The 22,963-nt window shown below is 36.0% G+C and overlaps 1 protein-coding gene across 2 annotated transcripts in view; it reads left to right on the forward strand.

The window, feature by feature from the left end:
• LOC306881940 (ankyrin repeat domain-containing protein 12-like) overlaps positions 1 to 22,963 on the forward strand; it is a 54,753-nt gene that overhangs the window by 13,136 nt on the left and 18,654 nt on the right. For both annotated transcript variants that reach the window (XM_079436323.1, XM_079436322.1), the window contains exon 2: positions 22,624 to 22,737. In XM_079436323.1, coding sequence (XP_079292449.1) covers positions 22,678 to 22,737 — 60 coding nt within the window. In that variant the 5' untranslated portion in view covers positions 22,624 to 22,677. The remainder of the gene's footprint in view (positions 1 to 22,623; positions 22,738 to 22,963) is intronic.

The following is a 22,963-nucleotide window of genomic DNA, read 5'->3' on the forward strand; positions in this document are numbered from 1 at the left end:
TGACCATCCCTACAGTATGAATTCCGAGTATCTCTTGTTCTTTGAAACCACAATAATGGGGAAGACTGCTGACTTGGCAATGATCCAGAAGACGAACATTGACGCCCTCCACAAAGAGGGTGTCACAGAGGGTCATTACTGAAAGCTGTGGCTGTTTACAGAGTGCTGTATCAAAGCATATTAAATGCAAAGTTGACTGGAAGGAAGAATTTGGCTAGGAAAAGGTGCACAAGCAACAGGGATGACCGCAAGCTTGAGAATACTGTCAAGCAAAGCTGATTCAAACACTTGTGAGAGCTTCACAAGGAGTGGACTGAAGCTGGAGTCAGTGCATCAAGAGTCTCCACGCTCAGACGTCTTCAGGAAAAGGGCTACCAAGCCACTTCTGAACCAGAGACAACGTCAGAAGCGTCTTACCTGGGCTGTGGAGAAAAAGAACTGGACTGTTGCTCAGTGGTCCAAAGTCCTCTTTTCAGATAAAAGTAAATTTTGCATTTAATTTAGAAATCAAGGTCCCAGAGTCTGGAGGAAGAGTGGAGAGGCACAGAATCCATGTTGCTTGAAGTCCAGTGTGAAGTTTCCACAGTCAGTGATGATTTGGGGTGCCATGTCATCTGCTGGTGTTGGTCCACTGTGTTTTCTGAAGTCCACAGTCAACGCAACCATCTACCAGGAAATTTTAGAGCACTTCATGCTTCCTTCTGCTGACAAGCTTTATGGAGATGCTGATTTCATTTTCCAGCAGGACTTGGCACCTGCCCACACTGCCAAAAGTACCAAAACCTGATTCAATGACCATGGTGTTACTGTGCTTGATTGGCCAGCAAACTCGCCTGACCTGAACCCCATAGAGATTTGTAATTCATGCAAAAGGAGGCCCAACCAAGTATTGAGTGCATAGAAATGAACATACTTTTCAGAAGCCTGACATTTCTGTTTAAAATATGCTTTTTTTTATTGATATTGTGTAATAAAAACATAACTAGTAGTAGTAATGTTTACATTCATTCTTAAAAAAATACATATTGCTTGAAATTAACTTTGTACAAATATATAAATGACACAAATATTGCCTTTAAATGACCCAGCCTTTAAAGCAGCCAATTCCAATTGTTGCTTGTTTTGGGGAGTTTCTGCCTTTACTCTCCTCTTCAGCTGGTGAAATTCATGTTCAATCAGATTTAAATCTGGAGATTGACTTGGGCAATCTAACACTTTCCATTTCTTTGCCCTTATAAATTCCTTGACTGAACTGGCAGGGTGTTTTGGATCATTGTCCTGATGCAATATGAAGCACTTCCCAATGAATCTGGTGGCATTTTCTTGAATATTAGTAGGCAAGATGGTTTTGTACCCTTCCTAATTCATTCTGCTGCTGTCATCATACATTAAATCATCAGTAAAGTTGAGAGGGCCTGTTCCAGAAGCAGCCATGCATGCCCATGCCATGACACCACCTCCATCATGCTTTACAGATGAGGCTGTATGCTTGGGACCATTTGCAGTTCCCTTTTTTTCTCCACATTTTTGCTTTCCCATCACTTAGATAAAGGTTCATCTTTGCCTCATCGGTCCATAAACACAGTTCCAAAACTCTTCTGGCTCACCTTTGTGCTTTTTTGCAAACTCTAATCTTTCCTTTCTATTTTTGGTGCTGGTCAGAGGTTTGTATCTTGCTGTGTAGCATCTGTAATTCTGTGTCAAAGTCTCCTGAGGACAGTAGATTGTCAGAGCATCACCCCAGCTTTCTGGAAGTTGTTGGTGATTTTACAGACATGTCTTTTAGGATTCATTTTCACAGCTTTTATGATTTGTCTGTCACCAACTACTGTTGTTTTCTCAGCCGATCAGGTCGTTGTTGGTTGCTGGTGTTTTTGCCCATGCCCTTTGTTTTTGCTATAGCTCTAACTGACTTCCTCTTTTCTTTTAGCATCCAAATTGCTTGCTTTTCTCTCAAAGTCAGCTCCCTCGTCTTCATCCTGGTTTGTGTGTCATCATCGAATGCAGGATTCAGAAGTAATGAATATAACTGATACGACACATTCCCTGTTTTTAATATCTGAAGAATTAATGCAACAGGACACAGCTGATCACTTAGAAAGACCTGTGAGGCAACTGCTCCAATACTTATGCTCACATCAGATAGAGGGATGAAACTCTAAAAGTGCTGAACTTCTTAGCTGGTAAAACATCTATGTGTTGAAAAGGCTAATAATAAAATGTGACATTCTGTAGTTTTGTCTCATATTCATCTTTTAATCATATTTGTAATTGTCTTGACTCCACAGCCAACAGAGCAATTTTGTCTTTACTGTTCCTATACTTTTGGAGGGCACTGTATGTATTTATTCATTCATAATAACAATCTTTACTCTTTTATTTATTTATTTATTTATTTTTGTTGTTTTTCTACAAATTCATATTTGGCATTTATATATGACTAGTTAATTTTTCAAACAATAAAGCATGGCTTATGATAAAATTGTTTTGAGGTTAACGGTTTTTAAGATCATCAAAAGCATAATATATATGTATGTATGTAGTATTTGTCATCAGACACTGAATGGAAAACCCCCAAAAGTCCTTTCAGCCAATAGAATCATTTAGAGGTCCAAGCGTGCTAGAATTTGAACAGGTTTTGGCAGGATATCGGAGCTGGGCGATATTCAGTCGCTATCTCTGGCAAGGAAATGAATGTGATTGGATGTGTGGATGAAAGGGACCGAGGAGGCAGATGTGGATATCTATCGTCTTTACCCATGATCCTGTTCTTAGTGTGGCAGCAATATGGGATTACTGTGTTTTAACTGAAGCTCAAAGGAAAGAGGAATAAAAGATTTGTTGCTTTTGATTGACGGGTTTAAGTCACATTTTAGCGCCGGTGAACAGACTTGAAATTGAAAGAGCCGGATAGTGAATAGAGCGGAAGAAACAGCCGACCTCAAGACAGCGCTGGCTTAAACCCAGAGGCCTGTGCTGTCAGGAACGCTGTCTGTTTGCTCATATTTAATAATGGGATTGTTTGTGTTGATGGTTTGTCTTTTTTGATGTGGTGATTTTGTTAGATTTTTTTTATTTTGGTTTATTATTTTTATTTGTAAAGAAATGGGTGGAACATTTTCATTTCCGTGTAAAATTATCCCTAATTCACAAGTTTCCATCAAAATACAACAATTATTACAGTTCATTTGCTTTAGCGGTGCCAGTACAGTCATATATTGATATCACATTATATTGCATTGAGATATTCCTTTTCTCACTATATTGCATCAATATTAATTTTATTTATGAGTGCAATAATATTTCCCAAAGGCAGTTACTGAAAAGCAGGTCGCATAAATAAGCATAGTTTTCTATTAGATACCATGTTGCACAGAAAAGAAAAATGTCTTTTGCTGCAGTTTTGTCATTGGGATCCAAGTAATATCTACCGGCATTGTCTACAAAAATAAATATATTATGAAAACATCTTTTCTTATTTATTTTTTTTATAACAGCCTATTTAGTTTTTTTTCTTCCCTTGTTTTCAATCAATTTATGTATTTTTAAAAATAAATGCATTCATTTATTTACAATAATAATAATCATCATCATCATCATCATCATCATCATTTTTAAATATTTATAATCTCTTAATAGTCTTTATTTGGAATTTATGATTAAAAAGTTAATTTAAAGCAATAAATAATAATGTATGTAAAGAAATAACTCTTTATTATGGTAGGTTTTTGTTTGGACATGACAAACTAGACTTTCTGGTAGATTTTTGTCTTTTAGCAGCTGAACCCTGCATTGTGTTTAGAAGCTGTTTAGGCATTGTTTGACCTTTCTGACCCTGTCTAGACGTCTCCTGACAGCAGATGTCAGGGGTTGTGAATTCAGTAATGATGCTCGCTGTCATTGAATTTGGTGAATAATGTTTGTGCTCTCTTGTTCACATTGCCTCGTCTTGCATTGGAAGCGAGACTGAAAATGATTCATCATTGGATTCTTGTTGGTGGTGTTGTATTCTCAGTGGTCCGAGTAAACGCTGCCATCCGGGTCATTCCATGAGGCTGGATAATGCGGGATATCATCTTAGGACAAGTCTATTATAGCGTCTGTGACTCACCCAAACTTCACCCCTGCATCGGGCTGAGTCATTGGGTCGGACCGCTCCAGTTTTTAAGCCTGTGCATTTCAGACTGTTATTCTCCTATTCAGAAGTCTTCTTTGTAGCTATATCCAAATTATGCATCTTAATGTTTATGTATTTAATCTGATATTATTTATTTATAGATTGTTTTCCAGTCAAAAGAGGTATCTTTTTGACCAACCAACCATTGTTACCAAATAGATTCAAAATATTTAATAAAATTTTTTAAATGTTATAAACTTAAAAAAAAAAATGTTTTTTGGACACAAGGAAATATAAAATATGAAAATACGAATTTAGACAAGAACATTTACCTGTATTTCTTTTACTATGTAACATTTTAATTTAAAGAAAATTGTGTGACCATTGAATGAATCTAATTTATGAATTTATTCTTGAGACTTTACGAAGATTGATGGTGAAACGAAAAGAATATGAAAATTAAAGCTGAAAAAATCTAACTAAATCAAAGCCCTGTTGTTTTCCACCCGAATAAAGGCTTTGGGTTTAACATTTGAGAATCATTTAATCATTAATATTAGTATTGTGAATTTACAGTTAAAATAATGTATTGTAATAACCGTTATTTAAGTAATATTTTTTTTATTATTCTAATTTTTCGATTTATAATCACAAAATGTTTGACCAGTTTTGCAGCTCTACTAAAAACCTGCAGACCTGGAGAATTTAAAAAATATATATTTTTTCTCAATTACAATTTTTAGCTGAATTATTATTATTATTATTTTTTTTTTTATCAGCCCTATAGTGCACTCACCAAGAACGTATTCTAATGAATCTGTCTCAAAGTCATATGATATAATTTCTAAATCATTATAAATCTTTACAGGAGTCATTAAGGAGACAGAATTGTTAAAGTCCCTCTCCTAATGCCTCTCGCTGTCTCTGTTTCTGTCTGTCTGATCCTCTCTGTACAGTTCGACGTGTAATCAGCCTGAGCGCTTGTAGGAAGCTGATTATAACCACACAACCACAGCAAGACCAACACTCATCTACTGGCCTGAGCCCTAATCCGTCTCTCCCTCTCTCTGTTTCCATCTCTCTCGCTCTTTCCCCCGCCCCACCACAGTAAAAGGTGCATTGTTCTGTGTGGCGTGGGTATCTGTGGTCATTAACCTACATACTGAGCAGCAGGCCGCCGGCTTCTTAAAGCTTTCTCAGATGTCCTCTGATCAGGAAGTTCAGCGCTCGCTTCTCTGTGTGTTAACCCTTTCCTTCCCCTTTGCACGGTGTTCTGGCAAAGACTCGCTGTCAGTTATAAACACTAGGGAAAACTTAGGTGCAGTATGTGTTTTTTCACCCTCATTCGTCACTATTGGCTGGACCAATAGTATACTGCAGTACTATATTCTGCTTTTCTCGCAGCATTTGATTGGATGCGCACCATTTGATGTCAACAAAAGATATGGGAAGTATTTTCTCCTCTCTTTTAAAGGTTAAGTCTGTTTATTTTGCTATTTGAACTATGCATAATTAGGCTATACTGTTTCATTTTATTATTTGCATTTAGCTTTTTTCATTGCTGTGCAAACTATTGCAAAAATGTTTTTTTTTTTTAATTGGTGCATTCATAAATTAAAAATAAATAATGATAAAGTAGATGCATGTTGTAGAAGAAAGTAAAGCAAACTGCACAAATGAAGATTGAACTGTTAATAACCTCATGAGCTGCCTATGTAGGTAACATTTTAAGACGTTATAAGTGTTTCAGACATGACTCGTTTTGGCCAATTATAAAGCAATAACCTGATGTATCTTTTGCAAATAAAGCAATCCCACAATACCTAACAAAGAATCCTGTAATAAAACATCAATCCAAGATGGTATAAATGTTTATTTTATGGATAATACACTCATTATTATTGTTAAAAAATGAAATCTAATAAAAAAAATTGAATGTTTTACTTAATATTTGTAGTATTTCAACATTAGCTTGGCAACATACTGCCTCCAAACTCCACTGGAATCAGATGTTAGTCAAACTTTGTGTTATTAATGCAATTATGTGATGCATAAGCTGCCAATGAAATCATATGTTGTCTAGTAGGTACTAAATTTGGTTCAAAACTTAGTTTGCGACCGTTGTATTGTTGCTTCACTGCAGTTCGTGGAATAAAGTGTTCATCAAATGAGTAATTTGTGTAATCAAAAATAATGTATTTATTATTATTATTGACAAATAATTTTCCATCGAGAATCTATGGGATATTGTCAAGAGGAAGATGAGAGACACCAGACCCAACAATGCAGATGACCTGAAGGCCTTTATCAAAGCAACCTGGGCTTCCATACCACCTCAGCAGTGCCACAAACTGATCACCTCCATGCCACACCGAATTGAGGCAGTAATTAAAGCAAAAGGAGCCCCTACCAAGTATTGAGTATATATACAGTAAATGAACATACTTTCCAGAAGGCCAACAATTCACTAAAAATGTTTATTTTTTATTTTTTTATAAATACTATGAATTCTCACATACTGTTTTTCGCCAACTGCTGTATGTAGGTAAATATGCATATTCCGATGCAGGGATGCATTCTAAATCTGTCCCTTTCAATGATGCTGCCTATGAAGGCAGTAAATGACAAGACTGCTCACTAGGTTTTGAAACGGAGCTTTTCCTAAAAAAACATCCATGTAATTGTGTTCATGCATGTCCGCTGACGCCAATATACTTGTGGTCTATAATTTTTACATTGTAAAATTCAAAACATTTCCTTATTTCTCCTTTTTGTTTATGGCACAGACCATATTTTGACTGCGGTATTCCTTGGGAATACAGATGTTGGCCGTGACTCGCTGTTGTGTCGTGTCACGGTTGTCGCGGCTGTTGTTGTGTTGATCAGGGATTACTAACCTCACTTGAGCAGAGCTCTTGTTGTTGTTGTGTTTTTATCGTTTCTTTTATATTGAGTGTTGTATGATTTCAGCAGACGGTTGGGGGAAGGGAGCATATTTACTGGGCCAATGACAGCGGGACGTTCAGATGATGTTGTTATAGCAGTCAGGCCTGAGACGCGAGCTGTGTGTGGCCTATTGTTTTTATGAAAGTGTGTGAGGGGTGTGTGCGTGCGTTTGACTCTCGCTTTCCCTAAAGACTGTTCTGATCTACGCTGTGATGAAGGAGAGGATGTGTTTGTGTGTGAGGCGTGTTCATGTTCGAGCATGAGTGTTAATGCGTCTGGTTGGTAAATGCCCAAATGGAAAATGCTTTCCCTTAATTGGAAGCTTGGCCCTGTCATATGACCCTCAGCAGTAGCCAATCACAGCTCGACTTCGCATTCAAAAGAGCACTAGAGCTCTGAAATTATTTTAAATCACTGCAGAGGATGTTAAAAACGAATTATTTTCAGGATAATCTGAAGAATTCCTTCAGATTTAAAGATTTTTCCACAGTCTGTTTTAAAACACACAAAACATACAATGCAAATTTTTACGTTTTACTGTCAGATTTTGTATGCATATCTTAAATTGTTTATGGTTTGTTTATTAAATATTTGATAATGCTCAAAATACTTTAAGTAGGCTTACGTTAGAAAATACTTTGTACTTGGGCAATACTTCATAACAATAATTATGTATTTTAAGTTAATTTCTACATCTAATAATAGATTTTTTTAACATTTAAGTCATATGAGTTAACATTAGTTCAAATTTGATGAATTTACAGCAGCACAATTGTTACCGTATTATAATACTTATCTATTCGCAATTATACCGTTTAACTCAGATTTTTGTCCATTTACAGTCCATGTAACATTTAATAGATAACAAAAATAGGACTTCATTTTAGCGATTGGGAATTGATTGGTTGTGAACTGAATGCAAGTTAAATAAGTCTAATTGTCTATTTGGTATTATTAATTATAATGCAACAACAGTGGAAAATCAAAGTTATTTAAGAGGTAAAGCCATTTCATTTTGATTTAAGATTACAAATGATTTGTTTTTGTGTATATAATAAGATTGTGCATTATGTATTCAAGTAAAATGTTAACACCAACCCTGAATATGTATATTATATGAGTATGTTAGATTTTCATATGTGTCTTTGTAATTTTGAAATTGAAACAGAGAACACGTTGTCATTGAAATAAAAAAAAAAATTCTAAAACTTCCCATCGCAAGATGACTAACGCCTCTTTTACATTACGAAAGTGTGATTGGGTCATTTTGACCCACATGCTTTCTCAGATTAGTGCTCATTCACTATTACTCCACATCAACATACAGGCTTTCTAGCGTCCACATGTGCGCTGAGCGTGTGCTGTGTGTAGAATCTATTCTTAGTGTGTCTGTCCTCCTCTGCAGTCACTAGATCAGGTTTCCGTGTTCCATGCGGCTCTTTCACATGCTGTCCAACGTGTGTGTGTGTGTGTGTTCACTTAGATGCACTTCGGGGACAAATTTGTCTTTAGAGGTGAGCTAAATCTGACAAACCTCCCATTTGGGCATATTTGGCCCATGAACTTGTTCGGTAAAACTGCTCATTAATAAAGTAAACAATGTTTATTTCTTGTAGGAGTATAGTGTGGGTTTGGTTTAGTCTATAATAATCGTTATTAGTCTTAAAAAATAAAGTATTGTATATGTCCTGACTCTGATAAATGGGGAAAAAATGTGTGTAGTTTTACTATGTTTTGATGCGTAGTTTTACTGTAGTACTACCTACATTTTTCTGTATTTACAGCATTGTAGATAAATTAAATTGTACTATTATACTATGCTGCTTTGTTAATTGAGAGTGACGAAGAAAGGACTTGATTTGTTGTGCTGTGTTTGTCATGTTGTGTTAGCTTAAGTTGGTACAAATTGAAGAATTTGAAGTTGCCAAACAATTAATGCATTGCAGTAAAATTACTTTATGGTATTTTTATTAATTAAAGTTAGATTGCTAGTGTTTGGTCATAAAGTAGTTTTTTGGTCATAATTTTGACTGTCATTATTATGAATTAAATTAAAATATATTAAAATATAAACAAATAATCATAACTAAGTCAGAATCAGCAAAAAAAAGAGTTTGTTAGTTTTTTGACTAGATTTCTAATTTTGTATGTATTTGTATTAATGCATTCTAAGTAGGGATGCTCCAATACCACTTTTTCTAGTACTTGCTGATACCGAGTACCGATATTTTCATTGTATTTGTAAAGTTTTTAAATATCGGGTACAGAAACCAAAAGAATGTGTATAATAGGGTTGTAACGATATACCGGTATGACCGTCTATCGCGGTTTGAACGAACACGGTTATCATACCGTAAACATTTGCATATCTACTGTTAAAAAAAAAAATAATGAAAAAAATATAATCTCACCCACGCATATGCAATTTATTTCGGCTGCTTCACTCTGCTGAAATGACAGAGATTGTATCTAATCTCCATCCCCTGCCGAAAAAAAGTTTACATTTGCAGTATGGGAATACTTTAATACAAACGTGGGGTTGTCCTTGAGGACGAATCCAATTTGCTAAAAATGTGGAAGCAAAGTGGCTGCAAAAGCAGGCAATACATCCAACACGTTCGCTCATATTCGCGGACATCATCGCTCCGTGTAGATAAAGGTATGTCGCATTTATAACAAGTTATAAGGCCGTATAATTTCCGTGATGCAGAGGGAATGCCGGTGCAGTCGTGAACATGGGATTTACAGAATAACGTTAACGAGGTTGTCACGTAAAACGCGCAATCTGATGGATGGATAAATCAAAAGTAGATATGAGTGGCTCTGTTTTATCTACTACATACTGAAGTATGCATGCATGACACTAATGGTGTTTTCAGCATCTACATAAACATCAGCAGAGCTGCTCTGAGAGAAAACCAGTTTTATTTGAGAAAAACCATCGTCAAATACACTAAACTCAAAGGTCTGCTACAACCCGTCAAAATAAAAGTTCAATTTAACTTCAAGTCCTGACAGAAATAAATTAGCATTGTACAAAGCACTTAAAAGTTATGACAACAGTAAAAATATTCTTTATAATAATTCATTTATTTAAACATTATTTTAAGGAATATCATGTTTGTCCATGTTTTTACTTAGAATACCTCTGTTGTGCAACACTTTGCCAAAAATAAGTGTTAAATTTTCATTTGATAACATTTTAAACATTGCAAACATTAATTAAAATGTTAAAGTGTGATATAGATATACATAAGGCTTATGGCTTTATTTTGTAATAGTTTTTTTATTTTTGTTTTTTTTCCTCAGAAGGGAGGCTTACTTTCATTAAAATGATTTCAAGTTCGTTGCTATAAAAGGATTTGTTCACTCAAATAACTTGTTCTTATTCTTTTAAGAGTCATTGTTACTGATAAGAATTATTGTTTAATATATATATTTTACACGTTTTAGTTACTTTCACTGTAAATTTTTTGCTCTGTGGTAAATCATCTGTAATTTAATAGCATTAGAGCTGCTCCATTGCAGCGGCAGTACTGTAATCAAGTACTGTAATCGCGCCTTTTGTTGTAATAATGCAGGGAACCACTCATTATAAATCTTTCAGAAACATAAGTAGCGTTTTTCATCTGAAGCGACTCACATAATACAGAAACACTCATGAAGCAAGCAAAACTTGCGCACACGCATTTGTATTATAGCCTTATTAGCCTAGCGCATTTACACTGGCTGATAGTTTCACTTTCTACTTTGCCATAACCGTGTATGCTTAAGGTTGAAAATAAATGTTGTTTATAGTGAGTGCCCCTATAAATGTTGTTTTATATTTACGAATTAGTTTTAATCCAAATGATGCGTGTGCTAAGTGAGTGAACATCAAAGATCACACACTCTCTCTCTCTCTCTCTCTCCCTACCGTTAAGTAACTTGTGCATTATTTTACTTACTTGTTTTGATATAGTCGACCGAACTGCAAACTTTCCAGTGATGTCTGTGAGAAGGGAATATTAACTCGACAAGCTCGCGCATGTGCGCCACCACATGTATGATGGTATTTTAATTTTTTTCCATGCATGACCAGGTGTTAACCACATTTTTTTTAATGACTGAGAGAGGAAATACTGCTGTAGATTGACTTAAAATGCCCTACTGTCATGATGAGTGAATATTGTAGAAATATTCCACACTAAATAATGAAACACGACCCATTAATAGCCTACATGTTAACCAGGAGTCACTCTCTATAATCTAAAGAGCTGCTATGCAGTGGTTTTGGCTATATTACTTTTTTGTCTCATGCAGCGCACTGCCTGCGTCTGAGTAACAAACTAAATAAAAAAACAACAAACTAAAAAATGCATAATATTAACAGACGAACTATGCTCATATTTATAATTCCAAACAGTCAGTAAGCGGCAGGTGCTTGGAGACGCTGTTTTGTACTCCTTTACTGACGAGTCTGCTGCGGTACAGCCAGCTGAATGTGCTGCTTCTCTGCCGCTCACTGCCCCGAACAGATGCCGAGAGAAGCTATACTGCACCGGGAAAGTCAGACCTCACGCTTCAGGGGCATCACAATATTTTTTGTATTTAAAATGGCTCATCTTAATCTTTTCTTTATTGTATAACTTTTGTTTTGCACTCTTTTTCCACTGCAGATATTCAGAAGAGCTTGTCTTTCTATTACATAAAGCTTTAGTGTCTCTGCTGGATTCATTACTCCTGATTTTTATTTGTAGCAGGCTAGCAGCTGTCTGTTACTCACGCACAGTACTTATATGAGAGTGTGCCATTACAGAGGGCTTCAGCAAAGGCCTGCCGCTTTCTCTTCCTCTGTACGGTTATGCCGAGACCTGCAGTGTGTGTTTAGTATGAGCAGTATGGTGCTATTCGAAAGACTTGGCACAACGCCAGCTCATTCTGATGACGACATCTTTTTTTACACTATAACACTTTCCATCACTCCGAATGCATCACCGAGCAGATGTTTACCACACAAAAGTGCCATCTGAACTCTGTCATGACACTTCCTCTGTGAAATACAGAGCATATCAAGTAATAATGTCTGTTGTATGGTTCTGAACTATGTGGTGTCCATTTGTTTTCCTTCAGTAACGCCTGAATAAATCCAAAGCATTCTGGGAAGGTCGTTTCTGGGTCTGCCCTTCCAGAAGTGAATATGTTAGTGCTAACAGCAGTAATCATATTGTATATAACAGTATTTATAGACGGACAAAAGCCAGCCCTTCGTAAGTAAACCGAGACGGCATTACGGAGATTTGTGTGCGCTATGATTGCTTTCACTGTGGTCCTCTGTTATGTATTATGTGTAAAACGTGTGCTTACTGTATCAGACAATAGCTTAAAAATCTATTACCGGTATGTCCTGTCACAGTAAATGGAAAATTCTGTCTAACACCAGCATTTCATTTGTAGAGCAGTTGTGCAAACTGTGGCTTTACACATACAAAAATACTGCAGTGGTAATACTATGGTACAGGGATTGTGTACCATGCTACTTTGAAATAGGCCTATACCATGGAACTGAAACCGCTAAAAAAGTGCCCTGTACTACTCTACCATTTGCGCACTGTATCGAAAACATAAATATATGAACGCGCTGTTGCACCTCTGATAACTTTTAAGGCTTATTCTGCGGCATTTATATAAGCTATATAAAGCTGTAAAAATGGTTACACTCATTAAGTGAATGAATCACTTTTGTGCCGAGCTCTTATTACAAAGCAAAAACAAACACTCCTTCGATCCATAAACTTTTCTTTCAGTTTATGTCATTGATCTATAATAGAGATTATATCATTATATATAGATCAGTGGTTAATGTGAGATGTCATCTCGCAGTCTGATTCTCAACGGCTTTGGGTCTGTCATAGCAAATCAACACACGCTGTTGTGAATAATTAAGTGAAGCGTCTTCTCATAGGATAAGAACACGCAGTCTCATGAATTTAATAGACACCGACGCGTCATCGATGTACTATAGTCCATTGCCACGTCACAAATCGCGACGTCAACACAATGTAAATTTTAAACCCGGAAGATGAAAATAGCGCAAAAAAGCTTCAAATTAACCAGTTTTCTCCAACAGTTGAAATGATCGGATGCTAACATTATGTTCTAGGATGTGCAACACAAACACCTCTTCGAAAATCTCAGAAAAAGTAGTCTGGGGTTTCATGACCCTTTAAAGATTTGTTGCTAAAGAAAGTCGCTAAGTTGGCAACACTGTGCATCTCCATTTCTCCAACTACGGGCTAGGCCACGGATCAAACAGAAAATGCGCCCTGCGTTAATTGCGCATTAATAAAATTAGTGCCGTTAAAATGAATTTGCGTTAACGGGTTATTAACGCGTTAACTTTGACAGCACTAATATACATGCATGCATACATACATACATACATACATAAACACACAGGTACATCTAAAAAAAATTTAATATTGTGAAAAAGTTCATTTTTTTTCTTGTAACTTGTTTCAAAAAGTGAAACTTTCATATATTTTAGATTCATTACATGTAAAGTTTTTGTTTTAATTTTGATGATTAGAGCTTACAGCAAATGAAAGTCAAAAATCAGTATCTCAAAATATTAGAATATTTACATTTGAGTTTCAATTAATGACCATCCCTACAGTATGAATTCCAGCTATCTCTTGTTCTTTGAAACCACAATAATGGGGAAGACTGCTGACTTGGCAATGATCCAGAAGACGAACATTGACGCCCTCCACAAAGAGGGTAAGTTACAGAGGGTCATTACTGAAAGGGGTGGCTGTTCACAGAGTGCTGTATCAAAGCATATTAAATACAAAGTTGACTGGAAGGAAGAATTTGGCTAGGAAAAGGTGCACAAGCAAGCTTGAGAATACTGCCAAGCAAAGCTGATTCAAACACTTGGGAGAGCTTCACAAGGAGTGGACTGAAGCTGGAGTCAGTGCATCAAGAGTCACCACGCTCCGACGTCTTCAGGAAAAGGGCTACCAAGCCACTTCTTAACCAGAGACAACGTCAGAAGCGTCTTACCTGGGCTGTGGAGGAAAAGAACTGGACTGTTGCTCAGTGGTCCAAAGTCCTCTTTTCAGATTAAAGTAAATTTTGCATTTCATTTGGAAATCAAAGTCCCAGACTCTGGAAGAGTGGAGAGGCACATAATCCATGTTGCTTGAAGTCCAGTGTGAAGTTTCCACAGTCAGTGATGATTTGGGCTACAATGTCTTCTGCTGGTGTTGGTCCACTGTGTTTTCTGAAGTCCACAGTCAACGCAGCCATCTACCAGGAAATGTTAGAGCACTTCATGCTTCCTTCTGCTGACAAGCTTTATGGAGATGCTGATTTCAGTTTCCAGCAGGATTTGGCACCTGCCCACACTGCCAAAGGTACCAAAAACTGGTTCAATGACCATGGTGTTACTGTGCTTGATTGGCCAGCAAACTCGCCTGACCTGAACCCCATAGAGAATCTATGGGGTATTGTCAAGAGGAAGATGAGAGACACCAGACCCAACAATGCAGATGACCTGAAGCAACCTGGGCTTCCATACCACCTCAGCAGTGTCACAAACTGATCAACTCCATGCCACAGGCTGATTGCCTCCATACCACGCCGCATTGATGCAATAATTCATGCAAAAGGAGGCCCAACCAAGTATTGAGTGCATAGAAATTAACATACTTTTCAGAAGTCTGACATTTCTGTTTAAAATATGCTTTTTTTATTGATCTTATGTAATATTCTACTTTTCTGAGACACTGAATTTTGTGTTTTCATTATCTGTAAGCCATAATCATCAAAATTTCAAGAAATAAAGGCTTGAAATATTTCACTCTGTGTTATGAATCTATATAATATTTACATGGTGAATATGGAAGAATATGACAGAATTACCAAAAAAGTAATGGGAAATAGGGAAATGTTGAAAAAACATTATTGTGTGGAGTGGATTATGCAAATATAAATTTGTAAATAAGTTTTTTTTTTTTTCCAAAAATACATACAAATCAAGTCAAAATTCTGACACAAGCAGATCTTTTGTTATTATTGTGACCGTCATAATTATGACATGGTATGTCATAGTTATATCTCATATTATTGTATTTTCTCAGTTTTGGATCTGAAAGACATTGCTTTTTGTCGTCTTTAAAATGTCATGCACAGCATGAGCGCCAATATAAAATATAGCCCATCAATGACATTCATTAACACACTACGATTTACATATGCTTTGATTTTCATAATTTTCATATAAACTTTCATATCAATATAAAACAACTAACCACTTAAACAAGATATTTCCAGCTCTGAATGCATACGTTGCAAGTATGTGTTTCATTCTCCACATGCTGCATTGCTTCTACAGTCACTTTTATTTTTTGAGAGCAACAATTTGAAGAGAATCTTGCTGAGCTAGTTAGTTATCATTACTTAAACTATCTTTGTTTATACCTGAATAATAACATCCAGTATAATGCCACGGACATCTGAAGGATACAGTATTGTTCTCTTGAGTACTGAGGCCTGTTAATGAATTTGCTTAATAAAATAACTTTTTAATGAATTTTTGCGCCGTTAATAAATTTATTATGTGTTTTATAAAGCAATTAAGCAGGTATGGTGCTGTTATATTGTACCTGTGGGATTATGTTAAAATTAGGGCGTTTATAACATGCGATGGATATATTAGAAATGCACTGCGTTTCAGGGATTTGGATATGGCCTTGTGATGCATTGCAGAGGCTGAATAGCAGACTGCAGTGCGCGCTGAGGATAGAAGCACCTTTATTATTAAAAAAAGTGGTCCAGGGGTATGAATTACCTTTTTGTTGAGATAGCAGATGTGAGTGTAAATGGTTTTGGGATTTTGGACTCTTACGGAGCATGTATTGGAGCATATGTGTGTGTACAGCATTATACAGGAACTATCAAAAATTTCACACTGTACATTTCTTTAGTAATTACGGTCACACCCGTAGTGATTTGAATTATGTAGCTCATGTTCTTTTTGTCTGTCAGACTATTCTTGCCAAATTTAAAAGGAAAGTTGTCAAAAATGATCATTCTGTGATCATTTGCTCAGCCTTCACATCATTCCAAACCTGTATGACTTTCCGTATTCTTTGAAACACAAAAGATATTCAGAATTATTTTAATTTTGATTATACCGTTTTTGTCTGTACAATGAAAGTCCAAAACAACACTAGGGATGTTTATGTGTATAATTTCCGTCAGTCTGAACTACGGATCCTAAACAGTCCTAAACATTGCAATCTCAAGATAAGATTTAAAAATCTGATTGAGAAAATAGTGGGATTCAAGCGTTTACATTCTTAATATTTTTTCTATTGATCAGATTGCTTCAGGTCTACACCACTGCTTCCAGTCGAATCGACGTTTCATTGGGATTGAGATGAATCGGATCAATTTAAACATTTACATAAAGGCTTTTCACTCTGATTTAGCCATCAATCCAATTGTTAACGGATTGTTTGGTTGCATGTAAACATAGCTACTGATTGGTCCCCATTGATTTTCATTGTATAGACTAAAGAGACGTTTTTCTAAATATTTTCTTTTGTGTTCCACAGACGAAAAATTCATACAGGTTTGGAAGTTGTTTATCCCTTTAATCTCAAAACAAATTCCATTATGTAATCCAAGTATTTGAACACAAAAGCCTCAAGCTACGCAAGCTTATTTTTGTACGCTGTTGCATTGCAAAATGTCGCAAAAAAATATATACATACACATGGTAAAATTACTCAATTCCAATTAATATGCTGGATTTTGGTCAATATTTGGAAATATTTTTAATTCATTACATAAAATACATTACAATGAAATACAAGTGAAAATTGACATTGACATTTGAATGCATTTAATACATTGTAAGTCATCATTATGACTTAGGAAAGTATTAGGAAAGTATTTAAAATACAAATAAATCCATAACTATAATTGTATTTGTTTTTTTGTTAATTTTGAATTATAATTAGGTTTTAGTATGTCATAATTGTGACTTATGATGTATAATTTTATGATTTGTATGTATTTGTATTTCTAATTCATTCAAAGTCTTTCAAGTCAACTTTTGTTACAATTTTTGCTCATAATTAAGATTTGTGATTTTTCTAGGTCATAATTATGGCGCAAATTATTGACTGTCATAATTATGAATACAAAAGCTTCAAGCTACGCAAGCTTATTTTTGTTCTTACATGTCAAACTGCAATTTCTAATGCAATGCAAGAACATGTGGCTGTAACAGTTGCTGTAGTTTTACTTTCAAGTCACTTACTCTCATGGTGAAGCAAGAGCTCGAAGAGGCTCTCGCTGAGTTAGTCAAGTCACGTTTGCATCTGCAAACTGGTTTCTGACCTTAATGTTCCCGGCCACCAAGAAAGTGGCACGGCTCCCTCTGCTCTGATTTGTCTTTGTTTCTTGATTTCTGGCAGGTTTTGTGACTCAGTGTTTCTCCGTTCAGAGAATATTTGGCTGATGATAAACAGTTTACCTCTGAAGATTTGATTGCAGTTTCCTGTTGTTTGTTTAGCGTGGTGCTGCTGAATTACGTTCGTGTACAACTGCAGCATTATCTGCATGTCCTTTTGCCATACTGTAGCTGTGTTGACGCTCTGATTTGCCCTATTCATTAGGGCTGGACATTGACACAGATTTCAAGATTTGATTTGTTTTAGAGCTTGCTTTTGTTTCCTTTTGATTGAATATCATTTGTATATATCAGATACAGTATGTTGAATTTTTAATTTTTTTTATTTGATTAGCGGTAAATCTCCATCACCTGCTTTCAGATGGAGCGGCATTTAATACACAAAGCCGTAGATACACAATATCGCATTCATTATCGAAGGCGATTCATCTAATTCATCGAATATGATGCACATGATCATCGTGTTCGATATATTGCCCAGCCCTATTAGAATAATGATTTTTACAAATTATTTAGTTATGTTTGTGCTGCATTTTGAAATTAGTATTTCAGTCATGGCTGTAATAACTTGTTTTCATGACTGATTTAAACACATATTAAAGTAAAATCATAATAAATATGTAAAATAGTGCATATATTTATCCAAAGACTTTATTTTTCTAGCTCGCTCTCAAGCTATGGACATTGAATGGCTTTTTTTTTAGGTAAATGTGATGTGGCATTGTTTATAAGCTGTTTTAATTACATTAATGACACCAATTGAGTGATTATATGAGAGATTATACATTTTAGTAAGTTGTACTGTTTATTTCAACATGCTTCTGATACTCTTTCATGTTTATTTCATGCCATAACTAGTAGTAAAGAGGAAGAGATGAATGGTTATTAGGGATGCACGATTCTGGATTTTTGCCAATATCTGATATGCCGATATTTTTCAACTCATTTTTGTTGATACCAATATATTTCCTTTGTTTGGAAAAAACACCATCTCTCCTGTGCAGAGATTATAAACAAATTATTTTAAATTTTGGTTAGTTAACAAAAACTTAGGCTATATCTTTGAATTTTCATTGATTATTATGGTAAATGACGTCAAGGACTGTTCCAAAATGGCAGACACATCAACGTATCTGGAATGGTCAAATAGGGCATCTATACATATCTATGGTTGACTCTATCGCACAAGGGACGGGTTTGCTTAATTGCTTTCTCAGTTTAAATATAGCGATCCAAAACAGTAAATCTAATCACCATTCTGACAAAAGTTCCCTTCAAGAATGACCACACTGCTCACATGACTGCTTTTACTAGCACACCTTGAGCTATTCATTTTATCGGCAGGGCATATCGGCATAATTTTTCATTTCAAGTAATAATTTTAAGTTGTTATCGGCCGATTCCGATAATATCGTCCATCCCTAATGGTTATATATGCTGCTTGAACAGGAATGTCTTGACGTGACATTTATTGTTTGAGTTTTGTTATGAAATTGACAGAATTTGAAGCTGAAACTTTAATTTAATTTAAGGTTACAAAGCACAAACCTGTTTTGATTTTAATAGGCGTGCTACAAATAATAGTTTAGTTTAATTTCATCAGCTGAAAACAGCACAGACTAAAACATCAGTTCTTGTCATTTAAAAAAATCTGTATAATTTATTTAAAATGAGAATCGTTTCAAATCAAGAATTCTGTATTTCCATTCCTATTATTTACATGTAAATATGAAGTGATGCAAAAAAATACAGAGCAGGACGTTTCCAAAACAACTTACCCCATTAATACAGAATTAAACCGATATCTAGTCTGGAACAATTCATTTTACAATATTTGTTCTATACTAATTTCTTTTTTCCCCCTTTTCCAAAGCTGTTCCCGTAGTTTATTTGTCCGTATCGGGGTCAAGAGGACACACAGATCTGTAATGCTGGATGTATACGTGGTGATGCCACACAGGGTGGTTTGTTGGTGGGGCTGCTGGGAGAATAAATCAGGCCTGTCAGTCGTTCCACTGCCGCTGTCCCAGTAGAGGCGGCAGTCCGAGGTCACGCGCTGGAGGGTTTGGAGCGCTCTGTTTGTGTTTCCATTCCCTGGCTCTGGCCCCTGTCTTTCTGCGTGCCTGTTTTTGCCTTCGTCTCGCATCTCGGAGGCAGGAATAAACCTAGTCATTTGCTTCCCAAAAGTTCACTGAAATTTAGTTGGCAGTTTGCATGCACTGGTACAGTCCTCCATCCGTGTACTTCCAGAATAACCTTGAATGTTATTTTGTGACTCTGTGATGTAAACAGCGTATCGTAATCACGACTGTGAGGTTTGTTTCTGGGGCAGAAAGCCATATTTGCTTTCTCAGAGTGTTTAACGTCTCTGTGATTTCAGCATAACAAAGAACTTAAGAGGGAATAAACCCATAAAATATTAATGTCGACGACTACCTAGAGTGCACACTAAACAATGAACGCTGTTTCCTGGTGTTGAATTTTTCATTTTTGGGTTCTGGTGAAGAGTTGGGTGAAATCTCAAACAGATGATGTTAGACATGGAAGGGGCAGACGAGATGACTCTAGTTAGTTTTGCTTTGAGAAAATACATAAGTAAAATAAAAAAAGCTATTGCAACCTGTTAATCGCACGTTATTTTAAATGCAAACTATAAACAAAGATTATTGGGTTTTACAAGAAAATACAGTTTCTGTTTTTCTACTTCCAAATTTCATTTTATGTGTACTTTAAATTTCTTTGCAATTATTTGTGAAAATTACTCGCAGTTTGAGTGAAAATTGTATATATATTGAAAAAAAAAATATATATATATATATATTCCTATGGGTGACATGCAGTAGGCACAGCTATTTGAAGATTATGCCACTGATTTATATGTTGAAACACCTGTATTATTTTGTGCTACTTCTAATATTGCACATTGTGAAGCCCTTTCACACCAGTTTACTGTAATTAAGGTCCATTTTCAAAGGTGATCCTTGAATTAATGGGTTTTCCTTTCAACAAGTGGTTGTCATTTAGTCATTAAGGGTGAGGTCACTGTGAGACCTTTTATATTTGTAATAAATATAATGTGAAAAATTATGCTACATTGAATCAGTTTCAGATTCCGGCCACTATAGAATACGACTCAAATTATAAAAGTCTAATATATCAGCACTAATGCATATATTTGTGATGTTGATCGGAGGATGTGTGCACGTAAGGTATGAAACATAATTTTGAATTATTAAAATATTAATATTGGCCATATCAAAAATAAACTTCTATGAAAATGTTTCAGTCTTGAATGGGTTGGTTTAAGTGTGATTTAAACTTGTTTTTAAAAGATTACTAGTCCGGTTGTATCTCGTTTGCGAGGGTGAAACTTCAGAGACTTGAGAGAGGATGGATTATTGGGTTTAAGAGGCTGTGCGTGTAGCACGGTTTTTACGCTGACACAGTGAGCACTGAGCACAGTAATTCTTGTGGTGAAGTTGTAACACATTTGTCCCACACTGATGATGCACGCGGAGGAGCTCTTTTCTCCTCCCCGCCGCCTCTTTCTCTGAGGGAGTGACTCAGCTGGTTTGAACTCGGTCCCGCTGGGTGTCAGGTGACCTGGAAATGTTCTTTCCCAGGAGCCTCTGCTCCGTGTCATCTGCTCCAGTCTGTCGGGGAAGGTATTGTTGAAGTCTGTGGGTCTCTGCTGATTTGCTTTTCATCCAGAAGAGACCTGGCCGCCAGCTTCAGACGCTCTCTAATTGCTGACTTTCTTGTTTGTTGCTTTGGGAAAATGCAGAATAAAATGTAAAGATAAAGCACTGAAGGTCTAGTGTTCGGCTGCCAGCTAGTGTGAAGCTTGTTTTGATGTATAAACAACTCTTTATTCTTTAGGCTCTTTATTGTGCTGGACTGGTGCACAAATGTATGCAGATACATAGTTTACTGTAGCCATAGAACAAAAACGCAAGAAAGCATTGGAGCAATCAAATATGACATACAAAATACTGTGTGTGTGTGTGTGTGTGTATTTACACATTTTTACATATAAATTATATGACTATGATAGTCTGATTTATGTGATTTATTTCACTTTCAGTGAATCAAATTAAAACTGATTCATTTATTTGTTTGTGTGAAGTCTATTTTTTCATACTAAGTAAAGTTATAAATGATTTATTATTTTAAATGTATTTGTAAAATATATCTGGGTAATTGCAGAGTACTGTGGTATCGCCATCTGATACTATGGTACTGCCACACAGTACTAAGTTGTCAGACATCATTGTGAAGCATGTTTGTGGGGTTTTGTGTGATGCAGCAGCAGCTGCAGTTATTTTGTTGCGCTGGTGTGAAACACATGGAGTCGTCTGTAATCAGTCGACATGAACATCAGTGCTGTTCCCACTGAATGACCTCTGAAACAGGAAAATAAAGCTCACATGATTCAAACACGCACCCAGCTTTTTGAATATTATTTTAGTTCAAGCAACCCGGATGTTTGTTGTAAGTGGTGTTTAAGAACCAATCAGAACAGCTTTTCTGGAAGCTTTCTTGTATTTCCTGAATACATTTGTGCTTTCAGTGCGCTTTGAATTTACTTGTCAAACAGGCTTGAGAAGTGCCAAGCTATTCCTGACTTGTCTAAATGTGTGATTGAGATTTTTGCAGAAGATTGATTGTTGCCGTCTCAGTTCTTCTCCACACCCAGAGGTTAACTTTAACAGATTGTCTCATGTATTTTTGGACCCGTAGCTTTTGAGTCTGGGGGCGTGAACAAGATGTTCTCCTTGCCAAGTCGTGTGTGTGTGTGTTTTCTTCTGGTTCCTGAGATTTTGGGGTCTTAGAACAAATTGATTCTTGTTCCATTAGCAATTTCACATTGTAATATTTACTCAAAACATTATAGTGTCAACATAGATATTATATTTTGTGTGTGTGTGTGTTATAAAATTAAGCCTTAATTTAATTTGCTTCAGGCATCTGATGCCTGTAACATTGGCTGACATTTTTATGGGTTCCAAAATGCCACACATTCATATTTAGTTAAATGTTTCATTATTGTATTGGTTTTTCAAGCTCTCATATGAGTCGTCGGTTTATGTTTCAGGCCCATGATGAAATCTGTAAGCCGTAGCTGCCACAGCTAGTCAGATGATGCACCATGGCCAAACCGGGATCGGACCGAGATGGAGCCATGGTGGAGAAGACAGCGGGGAAGAAGGTGAGCAGAATCAATCCTCAACAGGTTTTAAGACACGCATATAATGAGGACAAGAAAATGTACAGTAATTGTATTCTTTTGCTTAGTTTTTTTCTTAGTAAATCTTTATAATTTAATATAGCACCATATTTAATTTGGTGAACTGGACCAACTTGAAAGATCTTCAGCTTATTTTTAGAGCATTGATGCTGTTATACAAACCAGATCAAGGCTTTGTGCATACATG

Source organism: Barbus barbus, assembly GCF_936440315.1.
Source record: "Barbus barbus genome assembly, chromosome: 15".
Classification (NCBI taxonomy): Eukaryota; Metazoa; Chordata; class Actinopteri; order Cypriniformes; family Cyprinidae; genus Barbus; species Barbus barbus.